The sequence below is a fragment of the Aulonocara sp. 'chitande type north' Nkhata Bay genome, linkage group LG18 (assembly GCF_057382095.1).
Source record: "Aulonocara sp. 'chitande type north' Nkhata Bay isolate Kocher_YH1m ecotype deep benthic linkage group LG18, A_spYH_male_GT1.1, whole genome shotgun sequence".
NCBI classification, from domain to species: domain Eukaryota; kingdom Metazoa; phylum Chordata; class Actinopteri; order Cichliformes; family Cichlidae; genus Aulonocara; species Aulonocara sp. 'chitande type north' Nkhata Bay.
This window is the reverse complement of record NC_141361.1, coordinates 39,841,992-39,861,151: the sequence shown is the minus strand read 5'-3', so window position 1 is coordinate 39,861,151 and position 19,160 is coordinate 39,841,992. Positions and strand designations below refer to the sequence as shown.

Below are 19,160 nucleotides of genomic sequence, written 5' to 3'. Positions count from 1 at the left end.
TACCTAAAATATGCGGAGCTTCACTTTAACGATGAGGGAAAAGCTGCTGTAGGAGCCACTGTGATTAACACGACTGCTGTCATTGCCACTTTGCACCAGCATTTCAAATAAATGAAAAGTCAACAATGCAAAGGACGGCATTACTCAAGCTGTCTGCAGCTAATTTTAATTTTAGTGTATCACTATGTGTGTGTGGCTGAGTGTGAGAGAGCGAGTTACTCATAAGTGCAAAAGCTCCATGTGCTGTTAAGTAGGAGAGAATTAACACATCATTAGCATTCAACGGGGTCTTAATGAGCAAACGTTTACGCAGCTCTGCTAACTCCTGCAGAAATTATGAACAACTTGTATGTCATAAATTTTTCATATGGTTTCTTATAATTGTGCAACCATAGCATCATTGTCACAAGCCAAAAAACTGAATTAAAGTGAATGGATCAGACAGTGTGATAACAAAGTAAGTAACATGTTGATCCAGTGGTTAGCACTGTTGCTGCACAGCAATTACGTCCTACAGTTAAAAGCACTGGCTTCCTGGGACTTTTCTGTGTAGCAGTCCAGGTACTCCAGCTTCACCCATCACAAATATATGGTTAGATTAGCTGCTGATTCTAAATTGTGACTATGACTCTTAATGGTCATTTCTCTGTTAGCCCTGCAACAAGTAGAAACCTGTTTAAGGTGCGCCCCATCTTTCACCCACTACAATAGGCTCCAGCCCCCCAATGAACCTGAATTAGACAATGAGGGAAACCACAGATTTCTCTGAAGACTTAAAATCATTTGAATACAAAAGTTAAAAGGTCTAAAACTACTTAGACTAATATAATGTATTTTTATTTTCAAGCCACTGAAAGTTTGGACGTTGTAATAAGCTCAGGTGGTTAACTTGTTGCACGTACACATCGATGTTAACTCAAGTCAAAAACGAAGTAGATGCCAGTTGCACTACAGGCACGTCGGTCTAATGTTCACCCAGAAACTTTACCTGGTCAGCCACTCTGTAAACTTCATTCTTGTCACTGCAGTCACAGATATAGTAGTGGACTCGACTGGCTCCATTACTTTTAGCCAGTCTAGCAGTTTCCTTCATCCCTTCCTGGTTGATATCCCACAGCACCAGCACGGTGCTATAAGCTGCAAATTCCTGAGCCATGAGACGGCCGATTCCACCACCGGCTCCTGTAATGAGCACCACCTCACCAGCAATGTTCTTCTTTTTCTTTGGCACAAAGAAGTAGATGAAAGACTCCACATTGTACCAGATGGACAAAAGGAGTACTTTGATGGTTTCCAAGAAGAAATTCATAATGAATCTGGAAAGAAAGAAGAGAGACATCAATCAAAAACAAAACAAACGTTTCCTGGTATTATGAATAAGACTGGAAATCTTGATGAAATGATTTTCCTCCAATTTTTTATACAAGTAGCTTCAGTCAGATTACAGAAACCTTTGTGTTATTCCTATGACTCTTTTTAGTTTTGTCTTTAATGAATTTAAAAGAACTTCAAAGCAAGTTGTTTTGGGGCATTATAGAATTTTGTGAAAAATGAATTCAGGAATAATCATAATCAAAAGGTGCACCTCAAGGCTCTGTATTAGGACCGACACCATTTCAATAATAATTTAAGAAAAAGGCTGTACCGTGACAAAACGTGGAACAAGGGATATGCTGTTAATGCTTTCTGAATGCACCGTGTATCAGCATTGATACTGGCAACTTGCAGGCAGGACCATTTATAAGTGTAAATAAATAATGAGTACAATCAGCAAGCGCCCCTCATTTATCATACACTACCTCATTTGGAGTGCAAATCTGGTGAATGACAGAAATATTTGGATAATATTCTCTCCCCCGATCAGTCTGGTTTCAGAAAGCAACATAGCACTGTCACAGCTTCGATTAAAGTTTTAAATGACTTTGTGGAAGCTTTTACTGTGTGGCAATTTTTATAGATTTGTCAAAAGCATTTGACACAGTACATCATAAGCTGTTATGTCACAGACTTTTAGATATTGGCTTTCCAGACCAAGCTACTGACTGGTTTTCAAATTATCTTTCTGATCATAAGCAGAGTGTTCACGATGCAGTCCACGATTGTTCTTGTTATCCAAGTGTCACAAAAGGTGCACCTCAAGGCTCTGTATTAGGACCGACACCATTTCAATAATAATTTAAGAAAAAGGCTGTACCGTGACAAAACGTGGAACAAGGGATGTGCTGTTAATGCTTTCTGAATGCACCGTGTATCAGCATTGATACTGGCAACTTGCAGGCAGGACCATTTATAAGTGTAAATAAATAATGAGTACAATCAGCAAGCGCCCCTCATTTATCATACACTACCTCGTTTGGAGTGCAAATCTGACATGAGCTGCATCATAGTGCATATATAGCAGGAGAAAAGTGAAACAAGTTTATTTTACACAGTATTGAAGATTGAATAGCTCTCCCTCTCAGACATGCCTGTGTGTCTGTGCTTGTTCCATTGTGTGTGCTGAAGATGTGAACGCATAGCATTGCTATAACAATGACACTGTGATACGACAATCACATAAAAAGTAATACCATACCATATTATCAGCACAGCCCTAAATAATGATGTCAAACACAGCCAGGAGAAAGTATATGCACACTACCTGTTTTTTTGTTGCGGCCCGTCATCCAACTGGGCCTTACTCAGACTTTATCAGAACTCTTTGTTTTTAATCTGGTTTAATGCTCAGTTATTGTGGGTGATTTTAACATCCATGTAGATGCTGAAAATGACAGCCTCAACATGGCATTTAATCTGTTATTAGACTCAATTGGCTTCTCTCAAAATGTAAAAGAACCCACCCACCACTTTAATCACACTCTAGATCTTGTTTTAACATATGGCATAGAAACTGAACATTTAACAGTGTTTCCTGAAAACCCTCTCCTGTCTGATCATTTCCTGATAACATTTACATTTACAATAATTGATTACACAGCGGTGGAGAGTAGACTTTATCACAGTAGATGTCTTTCTGAAAGCGCTGTAACTAAGTTTAAGAATATAATCCACCCACTGTTATCATCTCCAATGCCCTGTACCAACACAGAGCAAAGCAGCTATCTGAACGCTACTCTAACAGAGGTCGATTATCTTGTTAATAATTTCACCTCCTCACTACGTACGACTCTGGATACTGTAGCTCCTGTGAAAACTAAGGCCTCAAATCAGAAGTACCTGACTCCGTGGTATAATTCTCAAACACGTACCCTAAAGCAGATGACTCGTAATCTGGAGAGGAAATGGCGTGTCACAGATTTAGAGGATCATCATTTAGCCTGGAGAAATAGTTTGCTGCTTTATAAGAAAGCCCTCCGCAAAGCCAGAACATCTTACTATTCATCACTGATTGAAGAAAATAAGAACAACCCCAGGTTTCTCTTCAGCTCTGTAGCCAGGCTGACAAACAGTCAGAGCTCTGTTGAGCCAACCATCCCTTTAACGTTAACTAGTAATGACTTCATGAACTTCTTCACAAATAAAATTTTTATCATTAGAGAAAAAATTACCAATAATCATCCCACAGATGTAATATTATCTACAGCTACTCTTAGTACCATTGATGTTAAGTTAGACTCTTTTTCTCTAATTGATCTTTCTGAGTTAACTTCAATAATTACTTCCTCCAAACCATCAACGTGTCTTTTAGACCCCATTCCTACAAAACTGCTCAAAGAAGTCCTGCCATTAATTAATGCTTCGATCTTAAATATGATCAACCTATCTCTAATAATCAGCTATGTACCACAGGCCTTCAAGCTAGCTGTAGTTAAACCTTTACTCAAAAAGCATCTCTAGACCCAGCAGTCTTAGCTAATTATAGGCCAATCTCCAACCTTCCTTTATATCAAAAATCCTTGACAGAGTAGTTGTCAAACAGCTAACAGATCATCTGCAGAGGTTTATTTGAAGAGTTTCAGTCAGGTTTCAGAGCTCATCACAGCACAGAAACAGCTTTAGTGAAGGTTACAAATGATCTTCTTATGGCCTCTGACAGTGGACTCATTTCTGGCATTCAGCCTAATCCTGGCCCACCTGAGTAGTTTTAAAAACATGCCTGGGTTACATATTTTACATGTTAATGCCTACCTGACAAGATAGATATGGTGTTCATCGTCCAAGAAAAGATGGTGTAGTAGCAATGTATGTTAAATGTAGTTTTTCAGTGCGAATGAGGCTTTCCAAATCTTTTTCTAAAATAATATTCTCTCCCCCGATCAGTCTGGTTTCAGAAAGCAACATAGCACTGTCACAGCTTCGATTAAAGTTTTAAATGACTTTGTGGAAGCTTTTACTGTGTGGCACTTTTTATAGATTTGTCAAAAGCATTTGACACAGTACATCATAAGCTGTTATGTCACAGACTTTTAGATATTGGCTTTCCAGACCAAGCTACTGACTGGTTTTCAAATTATCTTTCTGATCATAAGCAGAGTGTTCACGATGCCGTCCACGATTGTTCTTGTTATCCAAGTGTCACAAAAGGTGCACCTCAAGGCTCTGTATTAGGACCGACACCATTTGCAGTTTACATTAATAATTTGGAGCAGAATGCATCTGCTGCATCTCTACGCTGATGACACTGTTGTTTACTATCACACAAACTCAAATGCCCTGGATTTTGATCATCTACAGATTGCATTTATTATTCAGTCACATTTGTTCCATCTCAAACTCGTACTGAATGCTGGCAAAATGAAGCACATGTTGTCTGCAAACTAAAAGAAATACCTGCCTAATTGAATTTGTGTGGTTATAAACACCTAGCTATTTTAATACATGAATGTGTCTCAAGTCACATATTAAAAATTAATTTAAAAAAAAGCTCAGATTAAAAGTAGTGTTCTTCTATAGAAATGAATCAAAAACAACTTTGCTACCACGTTCTTACCTCACGTTGATTATGATGAGATTACTTATATGAACACTCGCGTGAGCTCTTTTACAGACACTGCTTGATCATGCAGCGCTATATTTCACCATTGTACTTTTTACTCTTTGGTTAACTGGCCTCCCCTGTCCACACACAGACTAATGCATTTGGCTTGTTCGGAGTCCCAGACACTTTCCTGCACCTCCCCAGATAACATCATCCACAACGACATCTGTGCCAAGAATGTGGAGCAGGTGGCCACGATCCTGGAGTCTCTGAGGCAGGCCAGACTCACGGCCAAACCAAGTGACGGAGGAAGGTGGAGTATCTGGGGTACCACAAACCAGCAGCCATGTTCTTCACAGTGATGAGAATAAGGCCATTAAAATAACTTTTTTCAGCGACTGGTAATCTAACCAATTACTTTTTCTATCATTACAACGCCGTAACTGTTACTAACAAGAAAATGCGGTGGGTGCGTTACTGTTTTTCAACACACAGATGCTTAAAGCTGTCTTCATCTTACTGTGAGCTAGGGAGGGTGAAACAATTGCACAAGTGCTGCTGATTGGCTGAGGAAGAGTAAAGTAGTCATGGTAAATCAACCAGAGGCAGGCATGGGCGGGTGCTGACATACAAACAGATATGTAGAGCGATGAGACAAAGTCATGGAGAGTCCAGATAATTCAAAGGTAGCAAACAGCTGAAGTGGAAGTGCAGAAATGATTTTTCTCTTAGAAGAGATAAAAGGCTAGTTCCCATTTACTTTAATAATAAACTCATTTTTACAACAAACAGCTGAAGATATATTTTAGTATGTTCAAGTATGTTTAGTAATTTATATTTTAGTAGAGTTCATTAAGAGGGGATCCAAGCTCTTTTACATATTTAAACTAGAGATGGACCGATACCGATATTACATATCGGTATCGGTCCGATACTGACGTAAATTACTGGATCGGATATTGGAGAGAAATAAAAAATGTAATCCGATCCAATAAATATAAAAAAAAAAAAAAGCACCTCACAAAACTTGCAACACGGCGTAACTCAGCTCATAACCGTAGCACGTCGCAGCAGTGTGGTCACGTGATAGAGCAGCTGTGTGTATTTGCAGCCTCGCTACCAAACCAACATTTCATCTCCGAGGAAGTTTTCCCAGAGAGAAGTAAAGCAAGTGTGTAAGTTCATCTCTGAATGTTTGTAAAGCATTCCAGCGTTAAGCTTAACAACCTATGGAGCGACTGCCTCTCTCTCTCTCTCTCCTGCTGCCACTTCAATCGTGACACTGATCAATGATCAGCTGATCGGCTTTTCTGTGGCGAGTCCGTCTCTCTTTGTTTTTGGCCCACTTTGCACCAGAAAGAGGAAACCAGCGGCTGAACAACAGCAGCACGTTTTAGCTTGATAAGCTGTTGTTATAATGTATTTAATATTACTTTCTACACCAGGATCTTTTTCTACGTAGCTGACGCTGGTAACTGTGCAGGGGCGGATCTAGCAAAGTTTAGCCAGGGGGGCCGATAGGGCATGAACAGGGAAAAGGGGGCACAAAGACATACTTTTCTTTCTTATTCTCATTTAAAATGTCGAGCTTTTAATAAATAATTATCTGAATCTTACACCCAAAGTTTTAATCTGATGTAAAATGTATAGAAGTCTATTACTGTATATAGTAACTGTTAAGTCTAATATACCCTAGTAAGCTATAGTACTTTTTCCTTTGGAAAGATACCATCTGTGCAGTTCTGTTGAAGAAAGATGTTGAATCTATTTAATTATTCTTGAAAAATAATTGATTTCTGTGCATTTTTTTTCACACTGCATCAAATTAAAGTTGATTATGTCGATTAAGCGTCATGAGGTGGAGGGTGGTTCCCCCCTTTTTTTTGCTGGGAGTTTGCAACCCTATTAGTTAGGTTGCTTAATATTTCTGCTAAGTACTCTTTAAAATGCCAGAATAGGGAGGATGGAGCAGGTTTAAGTTTATTAGATTGATCAGTTTTGCTGAACTATGTAATGTTTTGGGTGCAGTGTATTTTTTACATACAGGTTTAACAGAATAGCTTTAGTGTTGTTGTTTATTTAAACTTGAGTATGAACTTATCAAAATGCAGCAAGATATTAAAAAAACAGTTTTATTGATTAAAAAACACTATATCGGATTCATATTGACAGATTCAAGATGGCGGCGCGCACGGGTGCAGCGGCTCTTAGCTCTCCAGTTTGGTGCTCGTTTTTACTTCTTTGAACTATTACCGTCAGGCCGACGGTACAGGTCACATAAAACCAGGACAAACAGATTCAGGGATAGTTTCTTTCCCAGAGCTACCACTGTAGTAAATAAGCACAAAAACAATTGAACCTATTCCATACAGTCACTGTCATTATATTATGCTGCTACTCATACTGTCATTATATTAATGCTGCTATCCTGTATATATTGTACATACTATTGTTTGAGTACTTACGATTGTTTTTTTTGTACTTTTTATATTTTACATTTATATTTATTATTGAAACTTGCACCAAGGGAGTGGCACTCCAATTTCGTTGTACTCTGTACAATGACAATAAAGGCTATTCTATTCTATATTGGTATCGGCAGATATCCAAATTTATGATATCGGTATCGGACATAAAAAAAAAGTGGTATCGTGCCATCTCTAATTTAAACATTTTCTAAAGTAATGCAATAGTTACCTTTCCTGGTAATTAGTTACGTTTACAATATTGTAACTCCATTACTACTTAAAAAAAGTAACTGCGCATGCGTGTTTTACCCATATTCTATCGCAATATTTCATTTTCCTATCGCTGCCCAACATTACACCGGTATTATCGTGACCGTGATTATCGGTATAGCCCAGCCCTAATTGTAATGCGTTTCCTATCTTAGTTTCCTACAGTCAAATGTATGGCTATCTGTTTAAAATCTAGAGGCTGGCTGCAAATGGGCCATGCAACATGATAAAGAGCCAAACACACCTGCAACAAGAAGGGCTGAAGAATCAATGAGCTGCAATGGCCCAGTCAAAGTCCAGACCTCGACTGAAATGTTGTAGTGGACCAGAGCAAGAGCTGTACATGAACAACTGGCTGCAAAGCTCAACGTAAAGCAACGCTGTTTAAAAACTGACAATGATGCCAGACTGACAGCCATTCATTACTTCAATGTGTTGCTGCTAAGGACAGCTAACAGCTGTCGAATCAACGACCGTGTTAAATAATGACATTGTATAATACAACATGTGCTGCTCATCAGAGGTTGCATTACTTTACTTTCAGAAGCTGGCAGGGACCCGATTTTATTTCTATAATGAGTAAGTGAGAAAAACCTGAGAACTCAATGTGTGTACTTTTCTGTGTGTGTGTACTTTTTTAAATATATGCCACAAGACTGAAATCACCCTTCGCAAAAACCTCCTTATACGTGAGACAGAATTTGCAGACAGCACCAAACCGCAAGGCAACAACCACTTCCTCTTTGAACGGTCAAAACCTCAAAACTCTGAAAACTGTTGTCCCGATTGGACAAAGGTTAGAAAGTAAGTTTCGTGTCAAAGGTAATCAGGACACCTTTTGCTTTTTAAAACGACTGCAGGCTTTTCTGGGACAATTAAAACTCGAGTTGTTGATTGTCAAACATCCGGGTAAGTAATTTTCTGGTGATGAAGTTTTGTACGATTCACTAAAAGTAACCAGTTCTAGGAATTTAGACAAAAACTTACTCAAAAATCAAAACTTGTATCTTGTTGTGAAGCATCACTGGCAGTTTAACACCAGCTTGAACACGCTGCCGTGTTACAGCCGTTTGCAAAAGGCAAGCATATCATGAAACACTTTGATGCTTTCAGCTGAAATTAACTTTCATTAACTTACCAAAAACCCAGAGTCCCGTTCAGGCGGTTTGACAGTGAACCCGTTCCCTCGCCTTGTTGGCACACACCGCATCAGTTTGAGTCAACCTTTGCTCTCCACATAGGCTAACGTTATCAAACTGATAACGGAAACTAATAAAGAGTATCTGTAGAGTTCGCAGAGAAAGGAAACGTACCGTGCTCTTTATTTGGTGGGACAACACCGCGTCTCCAACACAAGCCGTTCAATATTGTGTCACAGCAGTTTGTGTAGCCTGCGGGCGAAGAAACACGATGTCACATCAAACAGAACCAACACGGATATGCGGGGTGTGTCTGTGCCTGTTTTCTGCCCAGATGCATCATGGGACTTGGAGTACGTGTGCTTACTGTTACGCATACAGCGTGTAATTAGCCACATGCTACATGTTTAAAGCGCTTCCATGCCTTTAAGCATGTAGACACTGTCAAACCTAACCTTTTCAAACTAGGCATAAAAATGAGAAAGTAGTGTGACTTAAATGACTTTAATCACGCCATGCTGTGGTACTACAGGGCTGAAGGTTTCAGAAGCTGCGTATCTGCTGGGATTTAAGCATAAAACCAGGTTACATAGAGTGATCTGTTACAGAGAAAATATCAATTGTTCTATTTAAAAATGGTTCAAGAGGTGACTGTTGAGCTCAAAGGAAGGCAACAGCCTAATTCTAATATTCAGTCGTTACACCTGAAGTATATAGAAGTGTGTGTGTGTGTGTGTGTGTGTGTGTGTGTGTGTGTTTACTTACTTTACCTGCTGTTAAACACTAAACAGCAGGTAAAGTAAGTATTGAACACATCACCAGTTATCATCAATGATCCAAGAAATGCTGTCACATAGTGCAAATCCATATCAGCTGGTTCAGTCCCAACTGATAAAGCCTGTAAAATGATGTCTCATTACCAAGGTGTCACACAAATATCTCATGGGTAAAACCAAAGAGCTTCTGCAACACACTTGTGGCCGTATTGTTGCAAAAAGTACCAATGGCACTGGTTATAGAAGAATTTCTAAACTAATAATTATTTTAATTATTTTATTATAATTATTATTTTACCATAAATCGGGTCACAGCCAGGTGTTCCCTGCAAGATTACAAGCAGAACAGTGAAAAGAAATATCAGAATAGTTGTACAAGAGCCAAGGACCACATGTGGAGAGCTACAGAAAGACCTGGGATCAGCAGGTACAGCTGTTTCAATGCAATCAACCGCCATAGCTTCTTGTATGCACGCCTACCATGCAAGAAAATAACCATGTGGAAGCATGCTCAAAGTTTGCAGAACAACATTTTGACAACCCTGGAAAATAAAGGAGAATATATTCTGGTCGGATGAATTCCTTTTCAATCTCAACAAAGTTGAACTTTTTGGAAGCTGTGATACACTTTTGAAGGTCAAAAGCATATCACTGTTAAACACCAACAGCGGCATTTGGAGGTGGTGAACATCATGATGCGGTGCTGTTTTTCAGCGTACAGTATTGGTACGCCTCACATAACTGAAGGCAGGATAAATGGAAACATTTACAGGGACATTCTTGATGAAAATATGCTCCCATCTACCAGGATGATGAAGATGACACGAGTGTGGATTGTTCAGCAAGACAGTGATCCCAAATACACAGCCAGGTGTTGGTGGAATTGAACTCAGGACCTTCTTGCTCTAAGGCAATAGTGTGCCACCATGCTGCCCACCTTCAATATGTATATTTAACAAATATTTAGGACAGCTTTCTTCCATTTGCACAATATCTCTAAATTTAAATTCATCCCTCTGATGATCTCTCCTCCTCACTCAGCATCACTCTGATTAGGTGGATGTTGAAAAACTAGTTCATGCATTTATTACTTCCAGGCTGGACGACTGTAATTCATTATTATCAGGAAGTCCTAAAAACTCCCTGAAAAGCCTTCAGCTAATCCAAAATGCTGCAGCAAGAGTCCTGACAGGGACTAGAAAGAGAGAGCAGATTTCTCCTGTTTTGGCTTCCTGTTAAATCCAGGATTCAAAATCCTGCTCCTCACATACAAGGTCTTAAATAATCAGGCCCCATCATGGGGGCTTTCCATGATGCACTGAGTGTTTTCCACTCACTATTTGTTTTGCACAACTCTCTCCACTTCAGTATTGGTTATTATTAATCTCTTGCTCTCTTCCACAACGTGTCTTTATCCCTTTTTTTCCCTGAGCCTGGCTGTGCTGGAAGCTTCTTTCTGTTAACATAGTGTTTTTACTTCCCCTTGTCATCAAAGTGCTTCAAAGGGGGGTTGTATTGTTTGCTGATTGTTGTCATGTCATGAATATATTGATTGTTGGGGTATTCTCTGTTTGCTTTGTGTTATTCTAGGATCTTTACCTTACAATATAAAGCCCTTGAGGCAACGGTTGTTGTGATTTGGTGCTAACTGAATAAAATTAAAAAGAAACTAAATATTTTTTGGATGTTTGTTTTTCTGCTAAAAACTATTTTTTATCTTTATTATTATGGTAGCTGCTCTGTTGGAAGTGTGTCAGCAGTAATATCCCCAGCGCATAGCCTCAGCCACTAAAAACACGCTGACGGGATGATGTCGTTTTTGCAGTCAGTATCTATGGGAACCGACACAAATCCAAAGTTCAGTTATCCAAATGTTGTATATCCTTCTCCCAGCAGGAGAGAAAAACTCATCATGAAGCTGAGGATATTTTGTTTGTTTGTTTTTGTTTGTTTAGGAAAGTTAGAAAAACAAAGTGTGAAAAAAAGAACAATTGCATAACTGTGGGGATTGAAGAAAAGGGGATTTGGACCCTCGGACAAGGAGTGATCCCAGAAGAGCCCATGTGGGAACTGGATAGGTCAATACATTTTGGGGGATGTAAATAGTTTTAAATTAATTTGTCATACAGGGAGTGCAGAATTATTAGGCAAATGAGTATTTTGTCCACATCATCCTCTTCATGCATGTTGTCTTACTCCAAGCTGTATAGGCTCGAAAGCCTACTACCAATTAAGCATATTAGGTGATGTGCATCTCTGTAATGAGAAGGGGTGTGGTCTAATGACATCAACACCCTATATCAGGTGTGCATAATTATTAGGCAACGTCCTTTCCTTTGGCAAAATGGGTCAAAAGAAGGACTTGACAGGCTCAGAAAAGTCAAAAACAGTGAGATATCTTGCAGAGGGATGCAGCAGTCTCAAAATTGCAAAGCTTCTGAAGCGTGATCATCAAACAATCAAGCGTTTCATTCAAAATAGTCAACAGGGTCGCAAGAAGCGTGTGGAAAAACCAAGGCGCAAAATAACTGCCCATGAACTGAGAAAAGTCAAGCGTGCAGCTGCCAAGATGCCACTTGCCACCAGTTTGGCCATATTTCAGAGCTGCAACATCACTGGAGTGCCCAAAAGCACAAGGTGTGCAATACTCAGAGACATGGCCAAGGTAAGAAAGGCTGAAAGACGATCACCACTGAACAAGACACACAAGCTGAAACGTCAAGACTGGGCCAAGAAATATCTCAAGACTGGTTTTTCTAAGGTTTTATGGACTGATGAAATGAGAGTGAGTCTTGATGGGCCAGATGGATGGGCCCGTGGCTGGATTGGTAAAGGGCAGAGAGCTCCAGTCCGACTCAGACGCCAGCAAGGTGGAGGTGGAGTACTGGTTTGGGCTGGTATCATCAAAGATGAGCTTGTGGGGCCTTTTCGGGTTGAGGATGGAGTCAAGCTCAACTCCCAGTCCTACTGCCAGTTTCTGGAAGACACCTTCTTCAAGCAGTGGTACAGGAAGAAGTCTGCATCCTTCAAGAAAAACATGATTTTCATGCAGGACAATGCTCCATCACACGCGTCCAAGTACTCCACAGCGTGGCTGGCAAGAAAGGGTATAAAAGAAGAAAAACTAATGACATGGCCACCTTGTTCACCTGATCTGAACCCCATTGAGAACCTGTGGTCCATCATCAAATGTGAGATTTACAAGGAGGGAAAACAGTACACCTCTCTGAACAGTGTCTGGGAGGCTGTGGTTGCTGCTGCACGCAATGTTGATGGTGAACAGATCAAAACACTGACAGGATCCATGGATGGCAGGCTTTTGAGTGTCCTTGCAAAGAAAGGTGGCTATATTGGTCGCTGATTTGTTTTTGTTTTGTTTTTGAATGTCAGAAATGTATATTTGTGAATGTGGAGATGTTATATTGGTTTCACTGGTAGAAATAAATAATTGAAATGGGTATATATTTGTTTTTTGTTAAGTTGCCTAATAATTATGCACAGTAATAGTCACCTGCACACACAGATATCCCCCTAAAATAGCTAAAACTAAAAACAAACTAAAAACGACTTCCAAAAACATTCAGCTTTGATATTAATGAGTTTTTTGGGTTCATTGAGAACATGGTTGTTGTTCAATAATAACATTATTCCTCAAAAATACAACTTGCCTAATAATTCTGCACTCCCTGTATGTCACATGTCAGAGTCCTCTCAATATTACACATAAAATTAAAGCAAATACCAAGTTCACACAGAAGAATTAGTGACCAGCAGCAGCTCTCATTCGAACGCAGCAGATTTGGAAAGACCCAGAAAGTCAAACAATACATGGAGCCCAGTTTACAAAAAGAGGGGAAAAGTCAAGAAGATGCATCACCCGACCTCATTCTAGTTAGAAGAAAACGAGGAACCGTCAGGAATGCACGGGAACGTTGTCCCTGTGGCAGACTGGCTACTGTTTAGATGGAGGTTGTTTCAAAAGGACCATGTTGGAGATCTGAGCAAGCAGAACTCTATAGAAATTGGAATTAAGCCAGGATAAGATTTCCTTCTAGGAGGAAGATTAAAGATCCTTGGTCAACAGGTGGATGAAGAATGAAAACACTCAAATCTATTCAGTCTTTCAGAGCCATCGAGTCAGATTGAGAAGGGGTGTGAGATTTGATTATTTTGGTTTTTTTAAAAACACTTCAGAAAAGAAGTAATCAAGGTTTTAAAAGACCAGACAAGCGAAAAGCGAATATCTCTGGATCAGATGGTTTAGACGCTTACATGTTTATGCATTAAGAAAGAAAAAGCTTGGAAGAGAGGCTCTGAAGAACTCTGTCATTGTTATGAAGGGGGAAATGAACCTTAGCATTAATGGTACTGAAGGAATTTACTGTCCTGCTATCTTCAAACAGGGGATATCCAGCCTCCACAGCTGATGTGAGTGAGGAACATCTGCTCTATGACGATGACGACGTCCCTGACATCTGTTTCCCATAAAAGGGAGTTCACAGTGATTACCTGAGTAGGAAACTGTAAAGAAACACTCAGAGAATATATCATTTAATAAAATGATTTATACTGTGTCTATTGTGACTGACAAACACGAGTATCAAAGAAAATAAAAAGGGAAACAACATATTTCTATATAACGGAGTCAAAAGAGATTGTGTTAAAATAGATATTCATGTGTGACTGAGCTCATGATGAATCCAGTCGAAGTATAAAAGCATAAATTGAATGAAACATGAAGGAAAATATACTTATATGTGATTTAATATTCATGTGTGATGGAATTAATTGTAAAACATAGAAAAGGAGAAATGTATTCAAGTGTTTTTAATGTTTAAACTATGTTTTAAATCATGTTGAAGTAAGGTCACATAGAGAGAAGATGATAGAATGTAACTGGACATCGAGTGATTGGATTATAACAAAAATGACTGAATCTCTTCAGCATCGATGTACAGCTAACAGATCATCTGCAGAGGTTTATTTGAAGAGTTTCAGTCAGGTTTCAGAGCTCATCACAGCACAGAAACAGCTTTAGTGAAGGTTACAAATGATCTTCTTATGGCCTCTGACAGTGGACTCATCTCTGTGCTTGTCCTGCTAGACCTCAGTGCAGCGTTCGATACTGTCGACCATAATATCCTATTAGAGCGATTAGAACATGCTGTAGGTATTACAGGTACTGCACTGCAGTGGTTTGTATCATATCTATCTAATAGACTCCAATTTGTGCATGTAAATGGAGAGTCCTCTTCACACACTGAGGTTAATTATGGATTAATTAAGGTCTGGGAAGTGCTTCCGCTCCCTTAAGGCCAAAACAGAGAGATTGAGGAGGAGTTTCTTCCCCCAGGCTATTCGGGCCCTAAACCAGATGTTATGCTTCCCTTAGATCAGCAGTTCCCAACCTTTTTTGCGCCACGGACCGGTTTATGCCCGACAATATTTTCATGGACCGGCCTTTAAGGTGTCGCGGATAAATACAACAAAAAGGGACCGCTGCCTTAGACAGTATCATCAGAAGACATAGCATACATTTTCACTGCTATGAGGTTATTGTACTCAGCCCTGAAAAGCTTAGAAATATGGTATCTAAGCAGATTCTTACTCTGGATGGCATTACCTCGGCCTCCAGTAACACTGTGAGGAACCTTGGAGTCATTTTTGACCAGGACATGTCCTTCAATGCACATATTAAAAAAATATGTAAGACTGCGTTCTTCCATTTGTGCAACATCTCTATAATTAGAAATATCTAATTTCTATTCGATTCAATTATGATTGACTCCAGGATGCCAGCAAAGTCTTTGCCAGCGGGCGATGGTGTGCCGGGGGAGTCTGCCAGGCGACAGCTTTTTGATGACGGCGACTCATTGACCAGGGAAGATGCGCTCTCGGCCTTCTTCATAACTATACCATCGAAGCACCGGTCGATGAAATCTTGGAGAGCGTCTAAACTCTCCCTCCAGGGTGTTGGAGATGATTAAACAGATGTGGTTAGTTATATGACAATTGATTAATATATTGATTAGTATATTTGGTAAACTTGAAGCGTGAAAGAACGTTTGTAAAATTCTAAGCTACCATTCACTTTCTTTCCGCCACATCTCCGGTGTCTGACGTCACCTACAACATGAGTCACTTACCTTTCCCGTCACTTAGCTCCCTTGCTGATCTGTTTATAAAAAACTAGTTCATGCATTAATTACTTCTAGGCTGAACTATTATAATTCATTATTATCAGGATGTCCTAAAAACTCCATGAAAAGCCTTCAGTTAATCCCCGGGTTGATGGCACTCAGGCAAAACCACCAAAGGAGTCCAAAGGGGCCGGGTACTCTGAACCATTGTTCACTGCATGGGCGCAGACGATGGCTAGGACCTGTTACCCGACCCACCGGTGCAGGAAACAGGCCCTCTTGTCCACTGGGAGGAACCCCAATGTACAGAAGGTGGGCGGAGTCAATGCTGATAAAGTTAAAGCCATTTCTTTGGCTTGGTGGCCATTGTTTTAGTGGGTGTTTCTCAGAGCCAACAAGGACATGTGGAAAGTGAACCGTACTTTGAAATGCCCTGTTTGTGTGTCACCAAATACAATTTTAATATTTTTTCGTGATTGAATCTTCAGATATCTGTTCAGTTTGTCAAGATAGAGCCTTTTTGCAAAAGTGCTTCGATGATTTCGGAGATGTCTGTTCAGCCCAGTCTCACGGCAAAGCGTGTAATCGATCCGCTCGCCTTATAAACGCTCGAGCTTGGTGTTTCCGTCACGTAGTAACTGTTAGGTTTAACTGTGCCAGGCTTGTTAGACATGATGAAACACATACAGACTTCTGGATGTTCAACCAATATTTTTATTGTAAATATTAATCATGAGGGTAAATGGGTAGGCCCGCTGCTCCCTCAGAGCCCTGTACACCACGGAGCGAGGTCAGCATATCCAGGATATCTTTCTGTTATCTGGATTCACTGACCCTAACACTGGGACCAGGATAAACGGTCACACGAAGTTATCGGCTCTCTAAGTTCACCCAAGATTTCCCAGCGCGGTCACATGAAAGCGCTGGCAGCATCAAACTAATCTAACAGTCGTCTATGAATCTAATTCACAGGTCATATCCATGTTCTTTTATCATCCTTATTACTGCCAACTATTCCAGAGAGAGTCTGCAATATAAAGAACATAAAAATACAGCAGTCAAACACAACACTGCTGTGAAAGAGACGAACGCTCCAGTTTGTCAGATCAGAGTGGAATGAATGTGGTTGGTTGAACAGATGTTTGTGATGTGTTATCTGCATTTCCATCAGCGTAAGAGACTCAGCAGCAGATAAGAATAAATGATAATAACATTTATACTTTTAATAAATCACCAAATTAATACACGCATGTTCCCATGACAATGCAATGCTGTGTTTGCGCAGTGATTTTAGCTCATTTAACACGCAGTCCTCCATCATTCCCCCGTTTTAAACACTTAAAACATGCTGCAAATAAAAGACTGAGTGAAATCGTGGCACTTCCAGCTGATTTGGAACAGAAACGTTCAAACCTGCTGCGACTGTTTGAGTTTGTATTCTCTCAGCTGCAGACTTGCTGCTGTTTAAAAGTTTGAGAGCAAAGATTAGTAAGTAAGTAAAATGTTATTTATATAGCATCTTTCTAGACACAATTACAAAGTGCTGCACATAGGACAACAAAAAAAGATATATAAAACATAAAACAGGCAAAAATGAACCCAAAGCAATTGTAAAAAGGTGCGTTTTGACTTGTTTTTTTTAAAAAGAGACAACTGAGTCCACAGATCTTAAGCTTTTTTGAGGGAGTTCCACAGTCTGGGGGCCACTGTGGCAAAAGCTCTGTCTCTCTTAGTTCTTATCTTAGTGTGTTGTGTAGCAAGTAGGCCCTGATCAGATGATCTCAGGGACCTGCTGGGACATGGGCCTGTAGAAGATCAGAGATGTAAGCTGGTGCTTGTCCATGCAAAGAAGTCAAAACCAGGATCTTAAAATGGACTCTGAATTCAATAGGAAGCCAGTGTAACTGAGATAGCAACGGCGTCACATGTGAAAGATTAGATATAATTAGATTAGATTAGATTAGACATAAAAACAAACGTCACACATGGGCTCAGTCTCTGTACACAATATGAGGTCAGCAATTACAGAGTGTGTGTCCTGTTTCAACATTAAATGTGTCGGATGGTTTGCAGCCATCTGGCAGTTTTTCATCAGCACCATGCTGGAAGCTGCACGCTGATGAACGACTGACTTTTACTTTCAAAGAGACATGAAGGGTACTTCCCAGAGTCTGACCTGCGTCGACCCACCTGCTTAGTGTCTGTGGTTACCATGGTTACTGCAGAAGCTGCTGTGAATTAAACAGCTGGCATTGAATTAACCTACCAGCGATGTGAGTGTTTATGTTTTTCAATACAAAAGAAATGAAATATCTAATGAATTAATTCACATTTTAATTAATTAATGAAACATTTAATTAATAATTTAATGGCGTATTGAATGAATTCATTTTGTTACTCCTGGCCCTCCATAAGGTAGCTGAACAAGGACTTCTTAGTTGAAGCTAAGATGACTAGATATAGTTTGAATTAATACAGCTATGTTGGTTGCACATAAGTCAGTTTTTTCATTTGAAGTAAAGTGTTTCTAACTTAACTGAATTTGGTGGAAACTGTTGACATAGGTTGAAATTGTTAAATGTTGTCATTGTGTTACTTAAATTTGTAAGTCTTGGTTCAAACTGTATGATCAAAGACATTCCTTTGTTTCTGACTCCCTCCCCAGCCAGTCTGTTGGTGGGGGAGGCTGCAGTGTTTTATTATAGGCACATCCTAGGTCAGACCTTCCCAAAGTGTGGGGCCTGCCATGGCAGGGGGGGTGCGGGATGAAAAGGGGGGAAAAAAACAAAACGCTTGGACACTGCTAGCACCGAGCACCCACAGAAACGCAAAGCAGGAGATGAAGCATCGCTGAATATGTTTCCAAACCAACTTCATTCTAAGACAAAGACTAGAAAACATGGTGAAGCAAATCTTCCCTCTGTCTCTCTTCCACAGCATGTCTTTAATCTTTCTTCACCCCAACCAATCACAGCAGATGGCCCCGCCCTTCCCTGAGCCTGGTTCTGTCGGAGGTTTCTTCCTGTTAAAAGGGAGTTTTTCCTTCCCACTGTCGCCAAAGTGCTGCTCATAGGGGGTCATATGATTGTTGGGGTTTTCTCTGTATCTATGAAGCGCCTTGAGGCGACTTTTGTTGTGATTTGGCGCTATATAAATAAAATTGAATTGAATTGAAACATCAACTGCTGATTGCCTATCACTTACACTCATTACATCCACAGAAAGCTGGAGTTGAAGTGTCAAGTGCATCAAGAGTTCCTCTTGAGGTTCTGAAAGATGACATTTCTCTGCCTATCAAACAGATGCATACTGACATGACAGAAGTAAACATGACTAAAAGTGCAGACTATAGAGGGATCAACTACAGAAATAGAATGATAGTTATCTGTGGTTTTACTGATGGGCTACCTGGATTTGGAGAGATAATAAGAATATGTGTTGTTCAGGGT

General features: G+C 39.9%; 1 protein-coding gene across 3 annotated transcripts in view; it reads right to left on the bottom strand.

Moving 5' to 3' along the window:
• The window catches only part of LOC147309186 (epidermal retinol dehydrogenase 2-like), a 31,861-nt gene extending 22,735 nt beyond the window's left edge, over positions 1-9,126 (bottom strand). The window contains exons 1-2 of one of the 3 annotated variants that reach the window (XM_086272314.1): positions 8,970-9,126; positions 989-1,316 (exon numbers count right to left, since the gene is read on the bottom strand). In XM_086272314.1, the coding sequence (XP_086128440.1) occupies positions 989-1,309 (321 nt within the window). In that variant the 5' untranslated portion in view covers positions 1,310-1,316; positions 8,970-9,126. Of the gene's footprint in view, positions 1-988; positions 1,317-8,794; positions 8,946-8,969 lie in introns of those variants that run through there. The other 2 variants (XM_086272312.1, XM_086272313.1) reach the window with 2 other exon arrangements.
• Positions 9,127-19,160: the final 10,034 nt, after the last annotated feature.